General features: G+C 43.8%; 1 protein-coding gene across 2 annotated transcripts in view; it reads left to right on the top strand.

Moving 5' to 3' along the window:
- The window catches only part of LOC134633553 (cGMP-dependent protein kinase 1-like), a 72613-nt gene extending 55864 nt beyond the window's left edge, over positions 1-16749 (top strand). Inside the window, exons 9-18 of one of the 2 annotated variants that reach the window (XM_063482397.1) lie at positions 2599-2673; positions 7274-7370; positions 10634-10773; positions 11239-11328; positions 11688-11829; positions 11997-12160; positions 12238-12360; positions 12437-12499; positions 12611-12677; positions 13681-16749. In XM_063482397.1, the coding sequence (XP_063338467.1) occupies positions 2599-2673; positions 7274-7370; positions 10634-10773; positions 11239-11328; positions 11688-11829; positions 11997-12160; positions 12238-12360; positions 12437-12499; positions 12611-12677; positions 13681-13779 (1060 nt within the window). In that variant the 3' untranslated portion in view covers positions 13780-16749. Of the gene's footprint in view, positions 1-2598; positions 2674-7050; positions 7152-7273; positions 7371-10633; positions 10774-11238; positions 11329-11687; positions 11830-11996; positions 12161-12237; positions 12361-12436; positions 12500-12610; positions 12678-13680 lie in introns of those variants that run through there. The other variant, XM_063482398.1, reaches the window with a different exon arrangement.
- Positions 16750-18047: the final 1298 nt, after the last annotated feature.

The following is an 18047-nucleotide window of genomic DNA, read 5'->3' as shown; positions in this document are numbered from 1 at the left end:
ATATATGACCTCAGGTGTGACAGAGCTCGTGTTCTCTATTTATTTCCTCTTTTAATTAAACTCACAGCATGGACCAGTGTGATAGATATCAAAGCTTTTATTCCCGCACAAAGAAAGAGTGAAGGGAAAGAGTCCTCCCTGTGTGGATCCTCAGGCTGCGGCCTCTTTCCTAATGTGAAGGTAAAAGCACTTCTGGAGGACACAGGGTGTGAGTCTGTCCTGGAGACGTCCTTCACCATGGAGCACTGAGACTGATCTCAGGTCAGAGGACAGAGGATGGGGCGGTCCTCTGCCAGGTTCTCCTGTGTCGCAGTTGGCTTTAAGCGTGGGGGAAAGCCCCTCTTAGAAATGAGTCATAATTTGTGTTACGAGCTGTCGTAGACTTTCTCTGAAGCTGTGATCAGCTGACCTTTGTGGATTTGCTGTTAGCTGAGCTGTGATGGCTGGTTTCCAGCACCTCCACGCTGTAAAGCTGCAGTAGAAAGGTAGTGAGTTTAAATGGATGCTTCTCTAACCGTGAGCATGAGCATCACTGCAGACCTCACCACACTGCTCTGAACTAACCAGCTCTGCGTGTTTGAGGTCTTTATGAGTTCTGTGCTTGTGTATCTTACAGTAAAAGGCTCTTTGGGGCAACTTCTGTTGTGATTTGGTGACATTTAAACAACACTGGATTAAAGTCATTACACTGAATTGAACTGGAGCTTTACGTTGGTCTCTGTGCTTCCTTTACACGTCGAGTTTATGGTCTTTTTCATTTAGTTCCCTCTGTTCTCTGCCTGCTGTTTGTCTTTTGTCCCTGTTCAGTCGACTGTCTAGTTTTAGGTCCTTCATCACGTTCTTAGTGAGTTGTCTGTTCCCCACATCTTCTTTATACATCCTTAGTTTCACTTGAGTCCGTGTCACAGTGTCTGTTTATCAGCCTCGTGTTTGTTTTATGTGCCTGCTTGAATATTTTGGATGATATTCATGAGCTCTGGTTTCCCACTAAGTAAAGTGTGGTTTTAGTTTATTCTTGCTTTTTTGGGAGTCCTTCTGTTCTTCGAACCTCGACAGTACTGACTAAGGCTACGTTCACACTGCAGGAGAAAGCGCATCAAATCCGATTTTTCTGACCCTATGCGACCCATATCCGATCATGGTATGACAGTGTGAACGGCACAAATCCGATATTTTCAAATCCGACCTGGGTCACTTTCGTATGTGGTCCTGAATCCGATACGTATCTGATGTTTTAGAAAGCGACTGCTGTTTGAACGGTCAGGTTGCATTAAATCCGTCTTTTACGTCACTGACACAAGACAGACGCCAATTATCAGCGCCGGAGAAGACATGGTGAACGCTTCCTGGCCATCCCGTGAAACTGTTGGGAAGACAACGTTGGAGAAACGTGAACATTTTATTTGTACTGTATAATCTGCAGATTCTGACAGAAATCTGCAACTATCCTTTGAAGCACCGCTCCTCTAAAACAGCAATAAGGATCATTATTAGGCCATATGTAAATAACACAATAACTTTATAACTTAAAGCAAAATTGGGAAACGTAAAGTCCGAAGTCTTTATATTAAAGCCATCAGTCAAACAATACTGTTTGGTCTGGGTCTAAACAGAGCGCGTTGTGTGTGACGTCTTCTTTTGCGCATGCGGGCCGCTTTGAGGGTTCACACTAGAGCGCGTTTGCTGTCGCATTTTATTTGTAGTGTGAACAAGCAGACAAAAAAATCAGATTTGATCAAAAAGTCAGGATTGAGCATTAAGACCTGCAGTGTGAACGTAGTCTAATACTTTCATCCAACCTTTTAACAACACAATATTAAACTTCAGCTTGTTTTTCGAGATCTTCCATAGAGGAAGTTACAGCGTACAGATCCAATAGCTAATTTAAAGAATGTGGCATTAACATTGCAGGTTAAAACTGGTGCTGAGCAGTCCTTACAGCTCTCAGACATCACTCCCCCCCTGTAGAGTCACAGCCCCAACTTTATTGACATGTGCACCATGAACGCACCACAGAGATGAGGAGGATGGGGAAGTGTTGGCTCACTTTCCTGTTACTGACAGTCTGACTGCAGCACTGACTCTGCATTAAACTGCTCATTAACTAAATTGTCTCAGAATCCCATTCTGGATTATTCTGTCCCACTTGAACCTTGTTTGGGAAACCCAGCTCTCAGCTCCTCAAACTGGGTCCTTGTTTGTGTGTTCACACCCATAGGGGGCGCTAGAATCAGCGCAGCAGACCCACGTAGGTCATCTCTTTGTCTGTAAACTCCTCCCACAACATCAGGCCTTCAGCAACCAAATCTAGTACACAGGTACATCTTAGGCCTCTGAAGGTTCGCATCTATATCAGGTAGCATGTCCTTAAGTTGCCTAGTAACCACGTAGCAACAGGCTTAAATGTCCCATTAGTAGCATATAAACAACCTCCTATATTTTATATGTTTCTCGACGTGAGCGAGTCCACCAGTTTGCCCACATTTACCAGAAGCAGCCAGATAAATGTTCACAGGAGCAAAAGCATGTGTGTATGTACATGGAAAAATATCTTGAATGGTGTGTTCTGATTGGCTGCTCTCTCCACCTCCCTCTTAGCTCATTCAAGCATCTGATTGGTGGCCTGGACGACGTCTCCAATAAAGGCTACGAGGACGCTGAACTCAAAGCCAAGTAGGTCTGCCACACTCACACAGAATCCTACACACTGAAGTTTTACTTCATTGTGTGTCAAAGTCATTCAGAGGAAATATCACAGTTCAGTTTCAGCTTCTGTTTCTACATGTCAGACTTTTCTGAATCAGCTGGTACTGAACGTGTCATCACCCTCCTTCCTGCCGTCTGTGCTTCTCCAACACGTTCACGTATGTTTGCAGCAGAAACCGGACACGGGGCTTATATAAGAGCAGATAATAATAGCAGCTGCACAGGCCGAGCAGGTCACACGACTCCTCGCTCTCACCTCTGTTTTCTCCTTACATCTGCATAAATCGCTCGTTTGTGTGAACACTGACTCTGAGCTCTTTGGTTGATCCGACGCTCACGTCTGCTCGCTCTTTACTGCCCACGCCCTCAGTTCCTCCAGTCAGAAACAAGCTACAGTAACTTACTCTGCACATGCTCAGTACGGCTCTCCGTCTGCCTGAAGTGGGTTTGTTAAAGAATTTGAACATCTTTAAGTTCTTGGTTGAAACGACGAATAAAAGATGCACTGAAGGCTCCACGACGTCATCGAGGAACAAATCTGCTTCAGACACACAGACACACAGACACACAGACACACACACACACACACACACACACAGACACACACAGACACACACACAGACACACAGACACACACACACACAGACACACAAACACAGACACACACACACAGACACACACAGACACACAGACACACACACAGACACACAAACACACACACACAGACACACAAACACACACACACAGACACACAGACACACAAACACACACAGACACACAAACACAGACACACACACAGACACACACAGACACACAGACACACACACAGACACACAAACACACACACACAGACACACAGACACACACACACACACACAGACACACAAACACACACACACAGACACACACACACAGACACACACACACAGACACAGAGACACACACACACACACACACAGACACACACAGACACAGACACACACACACAGACACAGAGACACGCACACACACACACAGACACACACACACAGACACAGACACACACACACACACACAGACACACACACAGACACAGAGACACACACACACACACACACACAGACACACACACACACAGACACAGAGACACGCACACACACACACAGACACAGAGACACACACACACAGACACACACACACAGACACACACACAGACACACAGACACACAGACAGACACACAAACAGACACACACAGACACACACACACAGACACACACACACGCACACACAGACACACAGACACACGCGCGCACACACACAGAGACACGCACACACACAGTAACTGTAGCTGTTGTGTATCAGGTTGGTCATGTGACTCTGGTATCGCTTCCATGCGGCACACACAGGTGTGCTGCTGTCAGTCATGGCTGTTTACCATGACTGCTGTTACCATAGAAACACTGCATGCATTTCTCAGTTTCCTGTTTAAGTAAAATTTTGCTCACATTTGCTGGATTTTATGAACTGTTGTTGTGCTTTGGTGTCGTGCAGCAGTCAGAGGTTTGGACACATCGTCTCATTTAACGTTCTGTCTTTATTTTCATGACTGTTTACGTTGCAGATTCTCACTGAAGGCATCAGAACTTTGAATCAACACATGTGGAATTATGAGTGAACAAAAAATGTGTGAAACAACTCAAAACATGTTTTATATTTTAGAGTCATCAAAACAGCCACGCTTACTGCTTTGCACACTCTACATGCATGATTGAACTGTGCGTGTAGAGGTCACCTTTTCTGCGTCGCACAAAGTCACAGCACGTGGAACCAAAGATCTCAAACTTGGACTCATCAGACCAAAGCACAGATTTCCACTGGACCAATCCATCTTTATTTATAAAGCACTTTAAAATAGCTAGCACAGGACCAAAGTGCTGTACAGTAAATAAGTTAAGAACAATAGAATAAAACAAAACAGTAAAAAATAAAACACATAATACATAAAATGGACCTATATTTACACAAGATAAAACAGCATAGAATCAACTAAAACAACTAAAATAAAAACCAACAGGTCAGGGTGAAGAGGTGGGTTTCAGGAGTGATTTAAAAACTGTTTTTTTTTGTGTTTCTGGGTCCAAACAAATCTCTGCTGCTTGTTGCTTTCCCTTAGTCGTGGTTTCTTAGCAGCTGTTTGACCATAAAGGCCTGATTCACACAGATGTGTCTGCTGCTGGAGCTCTGTGTGGCATCTGTCTGGGCTCTGATCTGAGCTGCTGTTAACTTGTGATTTCTGAGGCTGGTGATGAATGTATCCTCAGCAGCAGAGGGACTCCTGGTCTTTCCTGGGGCGTCCTCATGTGAACCAGTTTCATCGTAGCGCTTGATGGTTTTTGCGACTGCACTTGGGGACACATTCAAAGTTTTAATAATGTTCTGGACTGACTGACCTTCAGTTCTTACAGTAATGATGGACTGTGGTTTCTCTTTACGTAGCTGATTGGTTCTTGCTATAATATGAACTCTAACAGTTGTCAAACAGGGCTGTCAGCTGTGCACCAACCTGACTTCTGCACATCACACCTGATGGTGCACACCTGTGAGGTGAAACATGTCAGGTGACTACATCATGAAGCTCACTGAGAGAAGGCTGAGGGTTTGCAGCGCTGTCAACAAAGCATAGGGCGGCTACTTTGAGGAATCTAAACTATAAGACATATTTAGAATTATTTATTATTTTTTCTTTGCTGCATAATTCCACATATCTTGCTTCATATATCTGATGTTTTCAGTTTGTATGTACTGTGTAGAAAGTAGTAAAAATAAAGAAAAAACATTAAGTGAGAAGGTGTATCCAAACCTTTTACTGCTAATGTCAATAAAACCTCATTTATTTTTTCAGTTGTACAAAAAACTGAAAACCATAGACCACAGAAATGTTTCCCTTCATGTGTGAATGCTTTCCTGAGTTAAAGATGATTTTAAGCTTCCTCTTAGTCTATGAGAGCAGCTTAGCATGAACCACAGAGTAAAATAATCCTTCTTTATCTCATGCAGAGCAGCCGCTCAGCTCGTACTCTGTTTACACCATCGTTTAATCACCAAACATTATATATTTGTATTTTACTTCTTATCAGAGAATAAATGTGCTTCTTTCCATTACCAGACTAAATACAGCTAAGTATCGTATAAATTCACTGATACTGAAATTATTAATAGAGATCAAATGCAGTTATATTTATAAAGACCTTGTTCTGCAGCGTGACACTAGCTCTGCTTTAAACTGAGCACTTTTCTCATCCTGTGTGTTAGTTCAGTGTTCTGCTCAAGGGCACGTCAGCGGGGTGAAGGTAGTCTGGATTTGAACCTGGCTGCGAGCTCTAACAGTAAATCTCTTACTTAAGACCTCGCACTAATTTTAGAGTGTTTGTGTTGTTTCGTCCCAAGCGACCGGCAGCAGCTTCTGTTTCTGCCGTAATCTGATTCCACAGCTTCCAGGAACTAGTCAGGTCCCTGTTTACACAACAGCACAGCTGCAGAAGCATATTTCATTAAAACCTGGCAGACAAGCGAGGCTCGCCCCACAGGTGAACGGCTAAACAACCTGAGAAGTTGAAACTTTTGCGTCCTCTGGTTTAGAGGTCGGGACAGTCTGTCCTTTAATAACTGAGCTGCGTTTACGGGCGAACCTCTCAGCAATGTTTCCATGCGCTAAAAATACTTGAGCAGCAGCGTCCTCCTGCAGGTTCTCCTCTCAGCTCATTACGCCCCGCGGGATCGGCCGGAGCAGACGCAGATGCAGACCTCTCAGAGGCTTTCCTCCTTACACTTCACTTTGAGCGTGCTCAGTTGGGCTTTTTAAAATCAGACGCCACAAAGTTGGAGTCCAGATCCTGGATCTGTGTGTGTCATCCACTGAGGTGCCGAGCTTTCCTTTGAGGTGATCCTCGGATTCACGCGGTGCGCTACGCGGTTCAGGTTCGTTTGTAACCTTGATGCACGAGGAGCTGGAGGATCTAGCAAAGTCTCCACACCTGTGGTACCACCGGACCTCCAACGCCCGCTCCTGTCCTCACCATGTAATCTGGAGGTGGAGCTCTTCCTTTGAGACGGCTCTGTTACGGACACTTTGCCGAACGTTCTCGTGAAGACTGAAGACCAGTTGTTTGTTCACACGTTTGTAGTTTAAACATCAGATTCCAGACTCGGTAGAAGTCGGGCAGCTTACGAACTCTCCGTCAGCATCATCTGGATGATTCCAAACCAACATTCCTGAACAAGTGGATTTACTGTTTAAATAAAGTTTGGCGATGAGAGAGCCGATTCCCGTCCCAGCGAAGGAGCAGAGAGGGCGGCTCCCCAGCCTCCCTGCTCCTCCTTCCTCCTCTTTCTCCTTCCCCATCATCTCGTACTCCATCCAGACCTCAAAGAAGTTCCCGTTCTTCCACGTGGTCAGATGCTGCAGGTAAAACCAGGTCCCTTGTTGGGAATGCCAGACAGGATTTAGCATGGGAAGATAAAGCTGAATCCCGGTGTTTTGTCCCAGGATCGGTGTCCTGTGTTTAGTGATGTGTGTTTTTGTTTCAGATACGAGGCGGAGAATGCCTTCTTCTCCAGTCTGAAGCTCACTGACTTCAACATCATCGACACGCTGGGAGTCGGAGGCTTCGGACGCGTCGAACTGGTACGATCTGACATTTCAGGAAATTAGATTCATCTGTGCGTCACTGAGAGTCGGAGGTAGTTTTATCTGAATGTGTGGATGCAGACTCACCGTGGAAGGCCTGCCACAAAAAAAAGATGGTTTCTGTGGAAACCACAGATCAGATAACAGTGATGTCACCTTCATGTTTGTGAAGTATCGTTTTAAAGTGTCAGCCTTTTCTTTGGAGCTATAAGTAAGTGGACGAGAGAGCGGAGCTCTAAGCTGTCAGATAATGCTTGCTCGTTTGCTTTGATCGCCTTCATACACTGCTTCACAGTGATGTGGATAAATGCTAATTAGCCCCAAAATCCTGAACTGGAGCTCCGCCTTCTGTTGGTCTGTTAGTACAGTGTGTGTGTGTGTGTGTGTGTGTGTGTGTGTGTGTGTGTGTGTGTGTGTGTGTGCGCGTGTGTGTGTGTGTGAGCTCTGCTATTCACAGTATCTTACCAGTAAAATATCTTTGCTGGTAACTGGACACCAGTCCTCATGTGATTCAGGCTCTGCAGGTTCACAGAAACCTCGGAGTTTCTGTCCAGCGTCGCCATCGTCCTGCCGTCCTAATAAATCTGTCAGGTATCAAACATGTGACCCTGGCCTCAGGGCGCCTCACATCATAAATTCATCCACAGCTTCATCTGATTAAATAGTCATAGTGTCTAGTCTAATGGTCATAGTGAGAAGGTTTGAGATGATGGAAAAATGTAAGGGGGGGCGGAGGGCGGGAGGCAGCGGGTGGTGCAATGCAGCTCAGGGAGTCGAGTTTCTCTGCCACAGGAGGCGGGGCCTGAGGGTACTAAAGGTCGAAGGGGAAGCCCTGCGGAGGGTTTGCCCAAAAGCAGGAAGGAATCCCCACTCAGGGTCTCCCACCGTTCCCCTGGGGATATTTTTGGAGTGTAACTCTGCTCCAAGGAAAAAGCAGACCTCCGACCTCCCGACTGTCTCACCGCAAAGACTACGAATCATGTGACGCCTCAGAGCCATCAGCGTACCCACCAAACAGCTTCAGATTTTATCGCAACCTGTGTGGTTTCTAGGCTGAGTGCGAGTTCTCAGAACAGAAAAAAGTTCTTTGCGTTCGATTTCACTTTATTCTCGTGGACCTGATCAGGAACATGGATCCACGGTGTCCTACTGACCTCCATCCCACAGTCTGCATTCTCCAGACGGCCTGAAACCAGCCAAGCACTGCACAGATGCATTAGAGAGGAAAACGAACCCCAGTACTTCAAAATCTTATCTGATACTAACGTTCAGTTTACCGTTGTCTTCACTGTGACTCTGACTGTTTGTTCCTTCAGAACTAATCAGATCAGTTGTTCCTGAGGTTGTTAGAAGACTTTAGTTTACAGGTTGGACAACATGTCCGAGTTTCCAACAGTCTCACAACGAGTGACTGCAGCACCGAGCGAGCAGACCATCAGCCCCTAATGAAATACAGCAGCTAGGCAACGAGCGGGAACCATCAGCAGTGCAGAGCGGCTGAACGCTGTTAAAGTTACGAACGACCGACTGAGCCTAGAAGCAGCTCAGATAAACAGTCCTTTATCAGAAGTGGAAGTTTTCCCGTGTTTGTCTGAGTGAAAAAGCTTCCAGCTGCTGCTGTTTCTCCGTCAGCACCGATGGTGTCGGTTACTGAGGAGGGGGTGACCTCTCAGACATGTCGGAGTAAGAAGTCAGGACCGTAATTTGAGGAATCGGTCCAGGAATAGAGGATTGTGTCATCGTCTATGAACAGCACACAGCGAGGTGTTTACAGCGAGAGCGTGGCAGTCGGCTTACGGCACAGATTCCCCACAGAGACACCGCACAGCTGCTCCGCTGTTTACTGACATGCAATGAAGAGCTGATTTACCAGCAGAGGGACAGACGCCCGACACAGAGCTGCAGGGAAAGTATCTGACCTCTGCTTTTCTTTGTATTTGCACATTTGGAACACTGACTCTGTCCATCGAACAAGTTTTAATATTAGACTAGATAACCCGACTCAGCACAGAGTACAGGATTTAAATGATGATTTAAATGAAGCTTATTCACATCTACCTGACCAGTCTGAAAAAATGACTGCCCTCCTCGTTACATCTGCCCTCTGTGCCCTCTAACTGTGACCTTTTTTGGAAAGCTGAATCAAGAAATCACTTAAATAGAAGTCTGCAGGCGTCACTGGGCTCAGTTAAGGTCAGAGGTCATGATTCAACAATAAGAAAAAAAAACCCCACAGCTGACCAAAAGCGTCACACAGGCTTGTTTCACATCTGCCGCCAAACATCTGGATGGTTCCCGAGACTTCTGGGAAATATTCTGTGGACTGCCGAGACAGAAGCTGAACGTTCTGGAAGGTCTGAGTCCCGTCACATCATTGCTTCATAAAGAGAGCATCGCAGCAGCAGGCAGACACCGTGGTGGTCGTGTGATGGTCTGGCTGCTCTGCTCCAGGACGGCTCGCTGTAACCGACCAGAAAACCCTGAAGGAGGATGTCCGCCCATCACTTTGTTTTGTGATGTTCAAGAGCACTTGGTTCTGCAGCAGGACAATGATCCGGAACCAAAATGAAGGTTTCAGAGCGGCCGAGTCAAAGTCCGGACTTAAATCAGACCGAGATGTTTTGGCGTGAAACCCCCCTCCTGGATTCAACAAGAGGGGCCAAAGATCCCCCACAGTGATGAGAAAGACTCACACATCACAAACACGTGATTGCAGTTCTTGCTGCTGAGCGTGGCACAACCAGTTATTACCAGTATGAACATCCATGTGCTTCGGTAACTTTTTCCCTGAATAAATGAAAAGATCTTTTAAACACTGTTTGTTGTATTTGCTCTGCTGTCTTTGTCTGATGTTGAATTTTGTGATGATCTAAAACATGAAATGAGATGTGAGATGTGTCCAGAGCACAAATGCCCACAAGACTGTGGACCAGTTAGTTTTTCAAAATAAAACAAAAACAAGACAAGCATGCTTTTTTAGCTTGGAGAAATTATGAAAGTGGCGCGGTACGCAGTGACTGCATCACAGCTGTTCTAACTTTAGCCACATTTTGTTCAACTTTAGCCCAGAGGGTACGTCACCATCTCTGGAAGTGTTGGACCTCCTCTAGAAAACAAAGCTTCCTGGGTTTGACTGATGCAGGTGTATCTAGCTGTGTGCAGAGCAGTGTCGCTAGCTCTTTACGCCCTGTGTTTTTAGATGTTTTTACCAGATCAGGCTGTGCGTGCATTTAAAGGAAGGACCCGTTGTGTTTGTTCAGGTGCAGCTGAAGAGCGACGAGGCAAAGACGTTCGCCATGAAGATCCTGAAGAAGCGTCACATCGTGGACACGAGGCAGCAGGAGCACATTCGCTCAGAGAAGCACATCATGACCGAGGCGCACTCGGACTTCATCGTCAGGTCGGCACAACAACCGTCACTGGAGGCTTTGTGTTTGATGGAAACAGCGAAAGATGCTTTGCAATACATACTTTAATTCAAAGATGAATTTTTAAGTAAAATATTCAAAAACGCTTAATCAGGCAAAAAAAAAACCCTCATCAACCTGCCGATCAAAGTCATGTGACCAAAGTTTAACATTTAGGTGTAATATTTATATTCATGCTATTTGATATATAAACTTTCTGGAAAATTTGCAATGAGAAATAAAGTAAAGTCTGGATTTGCAAAATAAAGTCCTTGAATCAGATTTCTTCTTTTTGTTTCTGGCTTCGTAAAAAGTATCACAGGCTGGAGTCTGGCCAGGAAAAACATTTATGTTTGTGGGCTTTTCTAAAAGTGTTCTTTTCATTAGTCTCACTGACATAAACACAACGCCACATGTAACCGTCAGAAAGATGAGCTGCTGTGTTTCTTTGTGCTCAGGTTGTACCGCACCTTTAAAGACAGTAAATATCTGTACATGCTGCTGGAAGCGTGTCTGGGCGGAGAGCTGTGGACCATACTGAGAGACCGGTACACGTCACACAAAACTCTCATCATGTACAACTTTACATATTTTAATATAATGCAGTAAAATAGTTGTAGTCATGAAACTTTAAAAAACAAAAAGGTAAAAAAAAAACTTCAATTAGAACAAAATCAATGAAACCATCATTTGTGAAACATGAGACAAAACTTTAACCTCTGATGACGTCACCTCAGACTGAAGGATTGTGTCTGACCTTTTATTGGCTAAAACCCAAATAAGAAACATGTGCACACTGCAGCCTTTAAAACCTGTCAGTAAGTCGTCACAGAGCAGTTATTGTGTTCCTGAGCAGAGGCTCAGAACGTGTGAGAGAGCCGTCACAGCTCTTTAAACTCTGTTTCAGAGGCTCCTTTGAAGATTCCACCACCAGGTTCTACACGGGCTGCGTGGTCGAAGCGTTCGCCTACCTGCACGCCAAAGGCATTATTTACAGAGACCTGAAACCCGAAAACCTCATTCTGGACAGCCGAGGATACGCCAAGCTGGTACGCACTAACACCTCCCTTAGGGCCATTTTTGACAAACAATCAGACGTAAGTCGACGAATAGAGTGAGAAAGGTGGATGCTGTAAATCATCACATTCACATACTGTAAACGTAGAGCTAAAGAGTTCATTGAGTGAATATGACAGATACAGGTCTGTTTTTTCAGGTGGACTTTGGCTTTGCTAAGAAAATCGGTTTTTGTAAGAAGACGTGGACGTTCTGCGGGACGCCGGAGTACGTCGCTCCAGAGATCATCCTCAACAAGGGTCATGACGTCTCTGCTGACTACTGGTCTCTGGGTATTCTGATGTATGAGCTGCTGACCGGCAGGTGAAGATGCAAATCGGTGTTGGACTTTTTTTCTTTCTTATTTGTGCGTGTGCTTCAGTGCCTGCTTGTGTCTCCAGCCCTCCATTTTCAGGTCCAGATCCAATGAAAACCTACAATGTCATCCTGAGAGGCATCGACATGATCGAGTTTCCAAAGAAAATCACCAAAAACGCTGCCAATCTCATCAAGAAGCTCTGCAGGTAGGGGGCGCTGTCTGAGCCACAATTCACTGTTTTCATCTCCAGGAAAAGTATCTAACCATGGCTGTGCTGGCAGGGATAGTCCTTCAGAGAGACTTGGAAACCTCAAAAATGGAGTCAAAGACATCCAGAAACACAAGTGAGTGAGCTGTCCACAAAACATTCTCATTAAGATGACCTTTGACCTGGATCAGCCCTCACCTGTCAGTCTGAATATGACACAAATCTGTGTTCGTGTGTGTGCGCTCAGGTGGTTTGAAGGTTTTAACTGGGAGGGTCTGAGAAAAGGAACGCTGACTCCGCCCATCACGCCCGATGTGAGTAGAAATAAAAATGCACTTTTTTCTTCTTGAATTGTCAAAGCCTGAAGATTCCCTGCTGATTTTTAAAGTTTAAAACAACAAATTACTTTGCTTGTCTCCTGATGCTGGGAGTCTGCTTCATGTATATTTTATTTAGTTAATGGTAGTTTTCACTCGGACCCAGCGGCACTTAATGAGAGGTTGGTACGAATCCTGATCATCAACTTCTGTCCCGCGCTAACAATCTGATTTGCTGTTGTTTGTGCTGTAGACTGGCTCAGTATGCAGTGCTAAAAATCAACCATTTTTATCCTCACTGATATTAAAACACTTTAGCAAAGACACCCTGGCAATTCAAGTCTTATGTTTAGTTGGACATGATTTCGGTATATTCTCTAATAAAGTCAAAGAATCAAACTAAAACAGGGATTACCATACCTGCTAGAACAAGTCCTTCAAGTTTATATGTGAAATTATTGAATTACACCCATGAAAGTTAATAAACGGACCTGTGAGTTTATCTCATCACTGTGAAACTGACAGCTCTCCATATTTACACGGACCCTCAGCAATGAGGTCAGTTTTAGTTTGGGTCTTGACATTTTGTGCACATATTACTCGAATTTTACTCCTCTCATTTCCTGTTTCTTCGTCTCTCACAAAAAGTACTGAAGAGAATGAAGGTACGTAATCAAAGGGAAATTTATACTTGGTGCACGTCCAGCCGGGAAGACCCGGGATGGAACCAGGACACGCTCCAGAGACTGTATCTCTCGACTTTTCTGGTGTAACTTATACGTATTCAAACTGGCACAACGTTAAATCTGCTGTGAAGAGTTCCTTTAGCTTCAAACAGGTCCTCCCCATTGTCACCTCGAGCTTCTCGATCGATTTCTCTCTCCGGCGCTGTAAAGTTGTGACTTCTGTGTAAACTGTTAAAGTTGATTTGATTTAGCAAAATGTGCTTTGATCAGTCTGCAGGTTTTAAAGGGGTTTTATTGTTTGACCTTCTGTCCAGGTCTCCTCTCCGATTGATACGAGCAACTTTGACAGTTTCCCCGAAGACACAGATGAACCACCGCCAGATGACAACTCTGGGTGGGACTATGACTTCTAAAGTGGCAGCCATCAGTCTACACCAACACCCAGAGCTTGACACTTTATGAAGAAGACGATGACTTCTCAGCGGGCCGAACAAAGGCTGCGTGGGCATCTTGGTGAAATATCCTACCTGAAGTGATTGTGTTGTTCTAAGCATGGCTGTAAACTTCTAGAAGTCAAACACTGAGGATTTGAGGACCTAGTGCACGGAAGTTCATAAAGGGAAATGGACTCCAGGCCCTTCCTTGGTCAAACTGGTCAAGCTGGTCTCTACTAACAGGAGGAACTTGGGACCACCATTACACCTGAGAGCTGGAAGCTGAAGCAGTTCAGGCATCAAACAAACTGCCTCTTAACATCACACGTTTGTTCTTTTTTCATATTAAGACAATGCAGGATGATTTCTCGAGGCACTCAGGGCAAGAAGTCAGTCCCACAAACATCTTTTGCTTTGATGGTGATTTTCAGCAAATAGTTAAAAGCATGTTTTTAACTTTTACAACAGAAATGATGTCAGATTTTAGAAACCTGTCAGGACCCTGGGAGTTTAACGGTACAGCTACAGAAAAGGATCTACAGCATAGAAAAAGTCCTTTCAGTGATGCCTCTGAATATCTCATGAACCCAAAGAAGCCTGATTCCTTGTTTGGCTACAGACGGACTTTGGGCATGTCCCTCCAACAGAAGTCAATGACCTGCGTAGCTCTATCTTCATGTGCTGTTTACTGCTGCAAGATTTTCTGTCCCATATATTGCTGCAAAACAATTCTTTTTCAGCCCTCTGAAATCAGGAAATGAGTTTTTAAAATGTTTGATTAACACATAGACAATTCCTCTTTACATTAACCGGCTGCTCCTATAGAGCAGTCAAGACTGTGCAGCAAAATAACTTCATCCACACAATACAGAAGAAATAACCGGATGTTCCTAAGAGACAAAAATGATAATATTTTGCGACAACTTGGGGTATCCTCACCCGTCTTGAGTTAATGACACACCACAGGCCTTTTTGGATCCTCATTCAACCGACACGTTTCACAGGAAGTAATGTTTACCATAAATCTGATGTCTGCTTTCATCAAAGATACCTGACATCTTGACAGTTCAACAAAATCATCCCAAAGTGTTTCTGGGAGTAATGAACAAGGCTAGATTACCAACCTACCAAAGTGGGGAACTTCTCCAAGGCCCCAGATCCTCCGTGGTTCCACAGACCGAAGGAGTTCTTTATGATAATTACTTTTAGTAACTTCACCACAAGGTTATCTGAAAGCAAAGACCAGTTAAAACCTGTGAGGACTTAAACCAAAAGCCCTCCTGCATACTTCCCCCTGTGACGGCATCACAGAATCCAAGAACAACGTCAAATCATCCTTCCCATACTTCCTGAAGACATTGAAGGCATCGTAGTCCTGCTTTGTGCAGCAAGTGGAAAACTTGTGCTTCTCTCAAGTGGCCTTGATAACTGACAGTTGAACTTTGACCCCCTCAGAGGGAGCTCATTCTCCTACTGCTTGCTGTTTGATTAGGTGGTAGATTTGGAAGTTTCTGGAGACCCTCTGTGGCACGATGAACCGCACCGAGTGAAATAAAGACAAACTGAGACCGAACACACAAACCTGAGGTCACCACGATGCCTTCACTTCCTGTTTCATTTTCTGGAACTTCAGATCCAAAGACGGATAGAAAGAAAACAATGCTGGGCGTAGTAGCGATCTTCATCCCCAAAGAATGACGGGGCTGTGATGCAAACATTTCTTCTTTAAGCTTTCCTTTCTGTCATTCTTTATATTGTGAGTCTTTGAATTGCTGCATGAGAACTGATGTTTTGAACAATTTTCCAAGACTTCCTCCATGTTTTTTGGACATGAATGAGACAGCATGCTTTGATTTCTTCTGAGCTGTTGCTCTGAAGACGTTTAAATTGTGCAGGTTTCAGGAGTGTTTCCATTTTTCTGCAATGCATCAAAACCGTTTTGTTCAGAACACGTTAGGATGATGTGTCCAAGACTTGGCCGTGGAAAGGTGGAGGAAAAATAGAATCCATTGCGTCTGCATGCTGACAGTAACTCCGTCACAAAGTGGACCTCTAGTATTGTTGAGTTGATGAGTCTGCAGTTTGTTTGCTTCCAAACATGAGATGAAAAGATCAAATTTGCAGTAATTTAAATTTGTACTGATGATGTATTTTTGTGGCCTTTTGTAAAAGCAGCTAACAGTCTCAGTTTGTTATGAAGTCTTTATCTTCAGCAGTCGGATTTCGCTGTGGTTTTTCTGTAGAATGATCAGTGATGTGACGTCTGTGAGCTCTGCATGACAACAACAGTATGTTCAGTTTTCACCACCAGAGGGCAGCACACAGTCAGACTTCCACAAAGTAGCCTGTGCCGTGCTTTTCCAGCAAATATTCCAGTGGAAAAACATGAAGGTGGGAGTCCAGTGAGGGATGGAGTCCTCACTGATGGTTTCTGGGATGTGGAGAACACCACCTACGAGCCTCACTAATTATCAGTAATTCCTATTATATCTGAGTAGTTTGAAGTGGAGGAGGACTTCGTAGTCTAAAAACCTCGAACTAGAATTTTCAATCACAGGTCATACTTTACTCAAAAATGAGAAATACCTGTTTCCTCTGACTGACTGGCTCCATCTGCTGGACAGAGCTAAAATACTCCTGATGGGGACAATCAGAGTCAGACGACAATAAAATGCACAAAATAAATAAGACACGTATTTGGACCAGAAGGAGAAATATTCATGTTTGTATCGAAGTCATGATGCTTTGTGTTTGTGTGATGAAGCTCAAGTGTCATTGGTTTATTTGTATATACTGGGGATATTGTGTTTTGAGGATGTTTTCAGCTGTTTGTTATTATTATTATTATTATTATTATTATTATTATTATTATTATTATCTTTGCTACAGTGGCTGTTGCAGTAGCTGAAGAAGCCTTCTGACTCTTTCCGTCAGTGGAAAAAGCTTTATGGTGATGACTGTTAAAAGAAAAACTCTTTGCCAAAGCTGCTCGATCTGTTTCAAAAAATAAAAGCTGTGAAAAAAAGTTTCTTTTTTTTATTTATAAAATGAAGCAGAAGAAGAAAATGACATTCAAAATTCTGATGTTGTTCCAGCCCACAACACAATAAAATATATTATTAACATGAAATATGGGAGTCGTGTGAGGACGGTGCACAGGTACTGGTGCATTTAAACACCTGAAGGAGGCGCAGTGGTGCTTGTGTGTTTGTGAGTCTTCCACACCGGGGTAAATGAGCCTTCATGTGTAGCGCTTCATGACCCCCTTAAGATGAGATTTCCAAGCGAGACGTGGCATCATGGCAGTTATCGTGGGATTAAATGAGCCAAGTCCTCAGCACGAACAGTTAATGATAATAAATCTGAATCCAGGGTTAAATTAAATCTTTATTTAAAGTGAGAATTACATTAAGGTAGAGATCACATTTACAAAGCACGAGGAAGCCAAAATCAAATGTATGAACAGCAAAGTTCATTAGTAAAAATACACATTTAAAAATGTAGGTAACATTTGTAATGTGAATAAACTGAACATTTGTTGAACAATAACTAGATGGATTTTAGTGAAACAGTGCTGAATTATCGATCTCAGCCCAAATGAATTCATTATTAATTATTAAATATCATCCTAAAATCACAAGTCAGGAAAGGCAGGGCTGGAAGGACGGACTCGAACCACAGACCTCAGAAACTGAACAGCAAAGAGCTGTTTTTGCAACTTTTATTTTGAAACAACCTCCGGATGTTGTCGCATGATGTTGCGGATTTGTTTTCTTCTAGCCATCAGATTTCTAATCAGTATTAAATATTAAACATGTTGGTAGAAAAATCACAGTTTTCTTTCATTACAGTGTTTAACTGGTCCACACAGTGTTGTAAAAAAAATGGTTTCATTTATATATGTTTTATATAAATATATACGGTGGCCCCTAGAGGCAAAGCACGTACAAACTCCAAAACACATTTCTTAACTGAACTTCCAAAACAGAGCTACCTAGATCACTTAAATTACACAGTTGAAAGCATATGTGTATTGTTTGTGTATTTATACACAAGCACTCACATATATTCAAATAATTTAAAAAAAAGTTAATTTACCTGTTACTACCACACACCAAATCCGGTCGTTGGTACTTGCTGGCTTGTGTAGCCACTAGGTAACAAAAGCTCAACACTGCCCCCTAGCATCCTGGAGCACTTCTGTTGTGTTTTGTGTTTTGGAGTTTGTACGTGTTTTGTCTCTAGGG

Source organism: Pelmatolapia mariae, linkage group LG8 (genome assembly GCF_036321145.2).
Source record: "Pelmatolapia mariae isolate MD_Pm_ZW linkage group LG8, Pm_UMD_F_2, whole genome shotgun sequence".
Classification (NCBI taxonomy): Eukaryota; Metazoa; Chordata; class Actinopteri; order Cichliformes; family Cichlidae; genus Pelmatolapia; species Pelmatolapia mariae.
The sequence above is the reverse complement of the archived record's forward strand: the minus strand, read 5'-3'. Positions and strand labels throughout refer to the sequence as shown.